This window comes from Ornithodoros turicata, chromosome 5 (genome assembly GCF_037126465.1).
Source record: "Ornithodoros turicata isolate Travis chromosome 5, ASM3712646v1, whole genome shotgun sequence".
In the NCBI taxonomy this organism is placed as follows: domain Eukaryota; kingdom Metazoa; phylum Arthropoda; class Arachnida; order Ixodida; family Argasidae; genus Ornithodoros; species Ornithodoros turicata.
Window position 1 is genome coordinate 42,813,640 of NC_088205.1, and position 11,590 is coordinate 42,825,229.

Here is an 11,590-nt window from a genome sequence, read left to right on the forward strand (position 1 = left end):
CTCCCAGACAACTTCGAGCAGGCGGAATAAGAGCTTGTTTATTCCCCAAGCAGCACAATGTACTGAAAGTCGAGTGCAATAAGGGTGGACGGGTAGATGGAAGGCCTTGAACAGACCCGTGAAACTAAGGAGCACTTATAAGACACGTACTGTCCACCCCCATTGCACTCGACTTTCGGTACATTGTGCTGCTTGGGTCCCGTTCAGTCACTTTTAAGACAACCTACCGGAAGCGATCCACGCCCCCTCTTCCGTACACGCTTATCTGCCGGCATGTGCATGAACTCCTGATAAGCGTATCACACGCGTAACGTACATCTCCCTTTCTTCGGGAACAGCGTCAGCACACTTGTATAACAAAGTATAATAAGTACAAGAATAGTTCTGATCCCTGGTTCAGAAACTACAATAACATTCGCAACGAAGAATACGATACAAACGTTAACATCTTTACAAATTAAGTCTTTGAGGTGGTTTGATGCAGCGCCCACTCCGAGTATGTTGGTGCGAGTCCCTGCACTTTTCCTCAGAAGCACTTTCCCCTTCCCTGACGGTAGAATGGCCCTCACATGTGCCCGACGAGCCGTCTGTGTCATGAGTAGACTTTGGTTCTATCCCGGGTGTAGGCTCCTGTAATGGCGGTGCTCCGTGAAAACTTTCACACTGCACGTCCCGTGATGCTGGAAGTCTCCCTTCATCTTGGTCGCATGGGGAGTGGTAGCGCACCAGGTGACTCCTCGTTCGGCGCACGTCCTTTCCGTTTGTCTTCACCCAGAACGACCGTGGTGTGCCGGCCCTTCGTTCCACGATTCCCCGACGTTTGAGGTCGATGACCCAGACCTTATCTCCCTTGTTGAGTTCCGGTAAACGTCGAACCCCATGGCGAGAGTTATAGGCGGCTGCCTGACTGGTTTTCAGCATCAGCTCATTCCGTTGTAACTCGTTGTAGTCTGGGATCTTAGGCAGAAGGTTGCTGTCAGGAGTCGGTATGGTTGTCCGAAGTCTCCGATCCATTAGTAGTTCAGAGGGACAGTACCCATTTTGCAGAGGAGATGACCGGTAGGCGAGTAGTGACTCGTAGGGTTCGCCAGTCTTTTTCATTGAATTCTTGATGATTTTTACAGCGGCTTCCGCGAGGCCGTTACTTTGGGGGTACCGAGGGCTTGATGTGACGTGGCGAAACTGGTACATCTCGGCGAACTTCTTAAACTGTGATGCTTGCTCTCCGGAGAACTGAGGTCCGTTGTCCGAAATGACCTCCTCTGGGATTCCATGACGCGCAAAGATAGATTTGCAATGCTCTGTCACCGTCGCCGATGAGAGGTTATGGAGCGGGACGATTTCCGGGAATCGAGAGTAATAATCTACTACGATGAGCCACCATCGTCTGTTAATGAAAAAAAGGTCCATAGCCACCTTTTGCCAAGGTCTCCGGGGGAACGGTGTTTGGAGTAATGGCTCCTTTCGGTTCACCGCATGTTCAGTGCAGGGAATACAGCTGCGAACGAAGTTCTCGATGTCCTGCGCTATACTTGGCCACCAAACGCTGTCTTTAGCCCTTGCTTTACATTTCACCATTCCCTGGTGGCCGCTGTGTATCTTCTGCAGCACATACTTCCGATGCGAGGCTGGTACGACAATCCGGTTCTTGAACATGAGGAGGTTATCTGCAAGGGCGATGCTGTTTCTGCACTCCCAGTAATCTTTCATTTCTGGGCTAAGATCGCGGTGAGAGGGCCATCCGGTCGTGCTGAACTTGATAAGTGCTTGGCAAATTTTGTCGTCCTTCTGTGCTGTACTGATAGCTTTGATGCTCATCGAAGTGACAGGTAGTGAGCTTTCCACCATACGGACGTATGCTCCGACTTCTTGGTCGAGTATCGATGGGCCCGTTGACTGCACTGGGTTCCTCGAGAGCGCATCGGCAGCAATAAGTTGTTTTCCTGGGACGTACGTAACTGTGTAGGGATATCCCATGAGTCTCATTCTTATCCTTTGAAGACGAGGCGTGAGGTCGTCCAAAAACTTTGTGCTAAGTAGCGTCACGAGCGGCTTATGGTCAGTCTCTAAACGGAACGACCTGCCGATCAGGAATTCTTGAAATCTATCGCATGCCTAGGCGAGTGCCAACCTCTCTCTCTCAATCTGAGCGTAGCGACTTTCAGTGTTACTAAGCGTCCTGGAGGCGTAGGCGATGACGCATAACGACCCATCATCTTGTTCTTGCAGGAGGACCGCACCTAAGCCGTAGGAGGATGCGTCGGCAGAAACTATAGTTTCGCGGTTTACGTCGTAAATCCCTAGACAGGTGAGGAAGACAGTATCTCCTTCCAACGCAGGAAAGCTTCTCGTTGCGGCTCCTCCCACACGAATTCACGTTTGCTGCTCAGCATGGAAGTCAAGGGTGCTAAGAGGTCTGAAAGGCGGGGCACAAAACGTCCGAGATACGTCGCTAGCCCGAGAAGACGTCTGAGCTCCGTTCTTGAGGTTGGGGCAGGGATGTTCGTGATGGCATCCAGGGTTCGTTTGTTGGGACGGATGCCATCTACCGCAATAGTGTTACCGAGAAAGTCAACAGTTTCCACTCCAAAGACGCATTTCTGGGAGTTTAACGTGATTCCGGCGTTTGTTAGACGGTCCAAAACAGTGCGAAGTCTTGCGTCGTGACGTTCCCTAGTTGAGCCAAACACCAGTACATCGTCCATATGGCAAATAACTCCTGGCAGACCCTCCAGCACTTCAGTCATGCGTCTTTGAAAATGTTCGGGTGCTGATGAGATTCCGAATGGTAGTCGGTTAAAACAAAAACGACCAAATGGAGTGATAAAGGTGGTGAGGAGGCGACTGTCACTGCTTAATGGAACCTGCCAAAACCCTGCGTTGGCATCAATCTTCGAGAAGACTTTTGCTCCTGACAGCCGTCCCAGCGTGTGTTCCACTGAAGGGATCGGGTACCACTCCCTTAGAACAAACCGGTTAAGTTCCGTAAGGTCGACGCATATGCGCACCTTGCCGTTCCTCTTCGGCACCACCACCATAGGCGCGCACCACTCAGTTGCCTCTTCAACCCGTGAGATGACTCCTAAGCGCTCCATCTCACGCAGCCCTTCCCGGGTGCTTTCGTACAATGGTAGTGGAACCTTCCTCGGTGAAGTTACGGCGAAGGGTATCGTTCCGGACTTGACGCGAAGGCAGTAGTCTCCCTCAATAACTCCCAGGCCTCGGAAGAGTTGCGGGTAGTCTTTTGTTGGGTTTACGGACATATTTTTGACGTTGTCAATTTGAGCGAGTAGACGAAGGTCCTCTATTGCCGGCTTCCCCAGCAAGTTCTTCAGTCCTCAAACGATGAAGATGTTTTGATCGGAATGGTTGCCCTTACAGGCAAGTTGTAGTGTTACCATTCCAACGACGTTCAGCGGTGTCCCGTCGGGACCGCACAGTACTCGAAGTGGTTGACGTAGCGTCAGTTCCGAGAAGTGTCGGTTGAAGAGAGTTTTCTGATAGAACAGATTCGTCGGCTCCTGTGTCAATGCGGAAAGGTAACGAAATTCCATTCACCACGACGTCGAGGTCCCACGTCGATGCGGGAGTAGATGATGACGCAAGTCCCAGGAAACCTTGCATTTCTGTTGGCTGATCCTTTGAACGGCAAACCGCAGCAAAGTGTCCTCGTTTGTGGCATTTATTACAAGAGGCGTTTTTAGCCGGGCAGGAGCTTCTAGAATGACGAGAACGTCCACACCAGCCACAAGTTGGTTGCTTCTTAGCGGTTCTTTTGTTATCCCCAGATGCGTAGTGTTGAGCTGGTCGCACTTGTTCTTGTTGAGAACGTGACCTTCTACTGGCAGCGGGATTATCTTGTTTGGTAGTGATGCGACCTACCGTTTCAGTAGCAGGGTGGATTTCGGCTTGCTCCTGTTTCACGGCTTCTTGTTGACGCGCTATGGTGAGGGCATTTTCCCATGTTAGTTTAGAATCCAGCTGCAATCTTTCTGAAAGGTGCTTATCACGTAATCCAACAACGAAGCGATCTCGCAGGAGGTCATCTTTGAGTACCGCATACTCGCACGTCTCTGCAAGCTTATAGAGAGCTGTAGCAAAATCATCAACTGACTCCGAATCACCTTGTGTCCTGCTGTTGAATACGGCACGTTCGTAAATTATGTTTCGGCGAGGAAGGAAATAGGCCTCGAACTTTTGCAAGACGTAGTTGAAATCCCGTGTTTGCTCGTCGCTAAGGTTAAATGTCTGGAAAACATCCTCTGCTTGCGGACCCATGATGTAGACGAGCGCATCTACTTGCTGTTGCCCTGGTTGCTGATTGAGACCGGAAACGGTGTAGAAACGTTGAAACCTCCGTTTCCAGGCTGTCCATTCGTTAGGTGCTGCGAAGTTGAAAGCTTCGGGTAGTTCCATTCGGAAACTTGTGGAAGACGGCAGCGTTGAAGCCCCTTCCGTCTTTTGTACGCCGGTGTCGTTTCGTTATGGGCCATTTCCGCGGACGGCAGGAACAGCGTAGGTTCAAGCGAGTGAAAAAGACCCGATCACTTCTGACACCATGTTTTGTCAGGCCTGCGGCCGACGCGGCAAACAGCACACTCCCAGACAACTTCGAGCAGGCGGAATAAGAGCTTGTTTATTCCCGTTCAGTCACTTTTAAGACAACATACCGGAAGCGATCCACGCCCCCTCTTCCGTACACGCTTATCTGCTGGCATGTGCATGAACTCCTGATAAGCGTACCACACGCGTATCGTACAGTTATAGGTGTACTGCCCGTACTGGCAAGATACCAGGGACGACATTTCACAAGTAAGTGACTTAGTTTTACTAATAAATGTGATTTATTAGTCCACGAGCGGGGCGACAAAACGTTGCTGTTGAAGCATGTGCGCGGCACTTTGTGACTCGTATCTCAAGATCTAAACGTTAAACTTTAAGCAGTACGTTATCTGGATAGAGTCATTGTGATAGTCCAGACTTCCTGCAGTTCACGGGTATGGTCTAGGCACGTAGCAGGCGTTGAAGTGCGCTTATCAGGTGTGGGATCTACGGCTCAGTTTGTTGGTCACGGTATCCATGATTGCTTGCTTGGATCAGCCTTGTCATCCCTGCCGTAACTGATGGCATAAATTGCTCAATGCAGGTTCTCTCGCAGCCACCCATAACATTTAAAAAATGTGCGGTGAATGTCAGGCGAAAGGACTGGACGCCGTCGAGGACATCACTGGTTTGCAGCAAACATTTTAAAGACAGGCGCTTCGACAGAACAGGGCAAACCGTTCGACTGAGGCCTGACGCTGTGCCCAACAAGTTCGACTTCCCAGAACACCCAAAAGAAAGTAATAATGCACCCAGGCAGCACAGCGCGATGACCCAACGCCGGTGCGCCGGCGGCGACCGACCCGACCGGGTCGGCTCCCGACCATGGTCCGGCATACGGTTTGCAACACGGGGATGTTAATGGTCCGTTATCGGCAGCCTGTATCGTACCCCAACGATTTCCCGAGGTGCAGCCAATGCACACTTACGGGTACCTCCTAACCCCCAAACAAGAGTTAATTTGCGCGATTTTTAAAAACAAAATCAATATGTCATTGTAGAAAACTCTTTATTGCATCATAGTCACAAGATACATGGGTTCTTTAATGCGTCACTTCACCAGCAACGAAAAAAAAAAGTGTTACACTGAAAGTACATAACCACCAGTCCCGCATATGTGCTATTTACTTCACAAATATTCATTTAACACATGTTATATGGAACAGAGATAGAAGTTGGAACTCGTTGCCAGTTAAGTTAGACTGTTAAGAGATGCGTGCACTTGAGCATCAACAGAGGATACCCGCCGCATCTAAAATCGCACAGCTGCAGCCTTTCCTGGACGCTCAGGGAGTGATGCGCCTTTCGGGACGATTACAATGCTCTGATAATCCTGAGGAAGTGAAACACCCTATATTACTAGCGAAAGAGCATCCCCTCTCCGAGCTGATTGCACGAAATGCGCACCGCCGTGCATTACACAGTGGCGTACAGACCACGCTGACTCTTCTACGTGAGAAATGGTGGATATCCCAAGCCAGACAGTTGGTGAAATTCATCACGCGCCGCTGCAAAGTTTGTGCAAGGTTCCGAGCTACTCGGGCAACGGCCCCCACTGCACCTCTGCCAGCTGATCGCACGAACCCAAGTCACCCTTTCGACGCCACTGGAATTGACTTTGCAGGGCCTGTGTATATCAAGACGTGCAAGGGGTCATCTGTGAAGTCTTATATTGCCCTTTTTACTTGTTCTACGACAAGGGCCGTGCACCTTGAATTAGTCACGGACCTGACAACGAAGTCCTTTCTCTTGGCTTTCCGGCGATTTATTTCCAGAAGAGGAGCACCTTCAACCATTTACAGCGACAACGCTCTTACTTTTAAGAAAGCAGCGCGAGACATTGCGGAGCTGTGGAATATTATCCGGAGTGTCGATTCACAAGACTTCGCCACCACAAACCGCATCACTTGGAAATTCATCGTGGAGAGAGCCGCTTGGTGGGGTGCCATGTGGGAAAGAATGGTGCGGACAGTGAAAAATTGCTTGCGAAAGATCCTGGGACGGCAATGCTTAACGTTCGAGGAGATGACCACCATACTGCACGAAGTGGAGGCCATGGTGAATTCCCGTCCCCTCACGTTCCTCCATTCTTCCCCAGAAGAGCCCAGCGCATTGACACCTGCGCATTTGCTACTTGGAAAAACACTGACTGCACTGCCCGAACAGCCTGGCGCAGCATCAGTACCAACGTCCCACGGAACTAGTGTCAATAGGAAGTGGATTCATCGACAAAAGCTAGCAGATCAATTCTGGAAACGTTGGAAGAAGGAATACCTTCTAGAGTTGAGATCAGCTCATCAGTTCGGTGTTTGTAGTCCAACCAATCTTACAAAGGGTGACGTCGTGTTACTACAGGAAGACAAGATTCCTCGACATTTATGGAGACTGGCGCGAATTACCCAGCTCTATAGGGGACGAGATGGTAAGGTGCGGTCGTGTGAAGTGAAGCTATCGAGTGGCAATGTGACTCGCCGACCAGTTCAGTTCCTGTTTCCCTTGGAAGTCAAAGAAACGAATTAGGGGCAACATGACTTTCGGAAAATGAGTGCTGTGTATTTTGGCTCATTTTGGGGGGGAGGATGTTGCAGCTTTCAGAGTGTTCGCCATCACTGTACTTTGGCGGAGCGGACAAGGGGGCATGTCGCGGAACTGTTCCAGGAAGTGTTTCAGCCCGGGGGGTTTGATATACGTGCCCTGAGGGCAGGCACAGCGGAACACCCGCGTGTGGGGGACCCCGAAGGCAAAAGATGAGCTCCCTGTCTTTCTGGAAGTTGAAGACTTTCCCTCTCTCTTTCACTGTATATGTTAGTTTTCACTTGTTTTTTAGAATAAAGTAGTGTGTATATGTCCACTGTGGAGAGCGGGTGTGTATCTGTTTCCTCCGCATGAGAAACACGGTGGCGAGCAGAGCAGCGTAGCTTCAGTCAGATATTTTCTCTACAGAGCGGATATTTTATGAGTTTCCGCAACATTCTTTGATTTGTCAGCTCACCTGCGAAGGTCTGGAGTTGAAGTTTGGGCAGCTTGACACCGGAGGATTGCACGTGATGATTTTCTGGAGGACCAGTTGCTAGTGGTTGTCGCGTTGCGTCGGGCGAAGTTCTCTCTCCTAGCTGCAGTTCGGCCAAACGTGTTTGAACCTCCGCGATAGCGTTCGCTGCTTGCTCCTCGTACCCGATTATTACTTCGTATTCGGCTGCGAGGTCATCATCCTTTATGAGTTTCCGCAACAGCCCCCATTGCGTTCCCATTCTTTTCCCGAGGGTTTTTGCTGCCTGGGCATACGTTATATGTAGAGGCCGGATTTATATGCACTAAAAGCTGGTTGAACACACATGCATGAAAAATTCATTAATCTTGCTCAAAATATGCACCTCTAGAAATTCACTTGCATGCATTTAAAACACGCAACAAATTCACTGGGGCAAAAGTATCTTACTTTATGCAGTGTACAAAAAGCATGCAGAGTTGAAAGCATAGATCGAGAAGTTACCAGTCAAAAGGAACTCCCTACGATGTTACCGTGTGAAAAATATAAGTTAATATCGAAGTTATTCAGCCCGAAATGTAACTCGCAGTTACGGAGTTACTTAAAAAAAGAACGAGTTACTCCCAAGTTACTTCGGACACAAAATAGCACTACACAGGTGCAGCGCGTGTGAGCAGTTGAGTTCGACCCTGAGTTACCTGCGTTGAGTTTTCGTTTATGTCCAACAATGCGAACGCTTTGCATCTTATTCCCTGTGGGCACACAATGCTTCAGCTTCATCTCAATATCAGCGGTCCTTACTTCCTGAACAGAATACTGTCATTGACTGAACATCACGTTTTATGACATAAAATGCCATGGAAGGACCGGAGAGAAAGCAAGAAAACAAGTGGACGTGAGTGCAAAGCGAATTAAAAGTAACTTGGAACTTAGCTTAAGTTACTTTGGCAAAGTTACCTGAAAAAGAAATGAGTTCCTCTGAAAGTCACCACGGCGCAAAAGTAGAGAGTTAAGTTATAAGTTACCAAAAAAAAGGAACTTAGTTACAGTAATGAGTTGCCTCGAACTCTGGTTGAAAGTGTGTATTTGCATGGAAGTCTAGCCTCTATGAATCATGTTCCCTAGTTAAGAGTTTCAAGCGATGGTTGATGATTGGAATCAGTACTGCATGAAGGGCACCTTAAAGCTGCCAACTAGTCCAATATATGAAAACACTCCTGAATTATGCATTCATATGCAGTTAAAAGCCACTCCATATTGGATAGGACAGTACTAAGATGGGCAAAAACATATAAAGAAAAAAGTATTGCATGAAAATTTTGCCCAACGTACAAACTCGTATTAGTGAGACATACAAACACACCAGCCACATGTGTCTTTGGTGCGTTCCAGCATGTTTGCTTTACTTAGAGACAATAAATAATTTTTTCAACCTCAAATGTCTACTCTTTATTCTCCCTGCTTAAGTTTGCGACAATATATGTTTGAATGCAGCCCAAATGAAAACAATGTGATCCGTCTGATCAAAGAAGTTTCCAAGTGCTACAGCAGTATCGGACTGTACCACCTTGCCAAGGAGTATACAGAGTTGGTGACAGCCAGGCCTCATCTGCGAAAGAAATTGTCAATGTTGATCATATTCAACAACCAGTAATGCACTCTGCCCACTTACCTGGTTGACTGCTTCAAACTTGCTGTTGCAACTGGACTTGTGATACTTTGATGTTGGAGCTTTCACCACAAGACCTTGCTACTTAGCCTTTTTATGACTTATTCACTCTACCTCTAGTCATTTTGAACTGTCTTTACCGCCATTTACTTCCCCAGTGCACATATTTCTAGTCGCTATGCTTTTACCGTCATATAGCCTTTATATCACATAGTATCATTCTAGTCCTTTGGAAGTGCTATAGTGCCGTTCGGCATTTCGTATCATAACTAGTGTTAGCGTGTTAGCGTAGCGGTCAAAGTACGCGCGCACGAGAGCGAGGACGGCACGACACCCGAGACGGGCGAGACGGCCGGGGAGAAACACTGAGATTTCCGTCGGAGGCATTCGACGCTACACCTTTTGCAATGTCAGACGTTTGTCTTACGTATTAAAGTTTCGTTTCTTTTTCTTCCACTTTCCGATTCCGATTCCATTTTATCCGACATGGCGACGAGGAAAACCGTATCGGCCACCGCCACTACCGCTACCTCCACTACGACACCGCCTCTTCTGGAACCTTTTGGGGCCACACCCAACGCTAGCCCTAACGACCCCACCGTCATCAACATGCTGGAAACTGCATTGAGCTCGATCACCAAACTTCTCGAACAGCAACACGCAACCGCACTGCAGATAACTACGATGCCAGACTTGACGTCTACGCTACCACTCTACTACGGGAACGACGCCGACTGTTTCAAAGACTGGCATTCCGCTGTGCAGTCCTTACGAGAGAGGTCCGGATGGAGCGACAACGCAACGCTCAGCTCTGCTATATCAAGACTTCGAGGACGCGCATTGGAATGGCATAAAACCGAGGGCACTAAGCTAACACAATGGAATGACTGGATCACCGCTCTCCAAAAAGAGTTTCGACTGTCGACACCGGACACCAACATACAAGATAGGAGACAAGATCCTCTTCTCCAATGGAATGAGAAACGGCAAGTTTGGAAGTCTCTACGAGGGACCCTACACAATAACGAACGACGAGGACAATGCTTACACGATTGAACGCCCGTTGCCGAATGGGCACACTGAAAAGAAAATCGCCACTGCCATGCAAATCAAAGCCTACCGCGAACCTCATCACATGGAGCATGACTACGACCTCAGCGAGATTTTTGACGAGTTTCCCTCGGACAGCCAACCTGACGAGGATCCATCAGCCCTGACCCCTGATATAGCAGAACCCGCTTCCTCGGAAGTACCGCTCAGAGCTCCCGTTGGAATTAAGCCACAAACGCATGAGATGCCCACCTCGATGGCTATTGGATTACGTCACCGGCGAAGATTGCGAGGACGCAATGTTTTACATCGGGGCCGTGTTAGCGTGTTAGCGCAGCGGTCAAAGTACGCGCGCACGAGAGCGAGGAGGGCACGACACCCGAGACGGGCGAGACGGCCGGGGAGAAACACTGAGATTTCCGTCGGAGGCATTCGACGCTACACCTTTGGCAATGTCAGACGTTTGTCTTACGTATTAAAGTTTCGTTTCTTTTTCTTCCACTTTCCGATTCCAATTCCATTTTATCCGACACTAGTCATATCTAAACTTCCTGTGTAAAACATAATGTTTAAACGTGCCAAACATTCCCTGGCATTCCACACCCCCGAGCAGAAAGGAAATGGGAGAAACACGAGAAGCAACACGCTGCACACGCTGACAGACGACAAAGGAAACGTAACACAACAAATACAACACCACACAAAACCAGCAAATCACATAATCGAAGTTCAAAGTACAAAATTGGAACGACACGACCTCACACGAGTACAAAATATACAGGAAATAACATGTATGTGACGGGATTTCACACAAAAAACGTAGGGAATCCAATCACGAGGGATTTCTGCAGCGATCCGTGGCAAAATTTTAGCGAAGCGGCAAGGGAAGCGCTCACAAACAGCAAAACTTGTCACAGCTTACTTATACCCCTGTCACACGGGCATTTCGATCCTTCTCGAATCCGATCTGCATCGAACTTCCCGAGCACGCTCGAGTTTTGACGCTGCTACACGGCCACTTTCAATGCGCATTGATTGATGCGCATAGGCAAATGAATAAACGAAACTCATTAATTTCGCGTTTCCTATATAACAGCGATATTAGTGGTAATTTATCGTATACCGATGTAAGCATCATTTGTAGCTTCGCCCGCATGTCCGTCTTAAGTTATGACAGTTCACCGGGGTCGAGGATGCAAATGGCGGCCGTCGAGCCGTCTTGAAATTCTCAATCCTGTTATGGGAACTGTCTTGAGTCAAGCAGGATCAAAGTTCGATCC

At 48.7% G+C, this 11,590-nt stretch overlaps 1 protein-coding gene across 1 annotated transcript; it reads right to left on the minus strand.

Moving 5' to 3' along the window:
* Positions 1-450: 450 nt before the first annotated feature.
* Positions 451-1,986, minus strand: LOC135395783 (uncharacterized protein K02A2.6-like). Its single transcript, XM_064626876.1, has one exon. It carries the CDS (start codon positions 1,984-1,986, stop codon positions 451-453), a length of 1,536 nt encoding a protein of 511 aa, XP_064482946.1.
* Between the last annotated feature and the right edge of the window lie 9,604 nt (positions 1,987-11,590).

Coding starts and splice junctions, on each gene's coding strand:
- LOC135395783 (XM_064626876.1), bottom strand. CDS start 1,986: ATGAGACTCATGGGATATCCCTACACAGTTACGTACGTCCCAGGAAAA.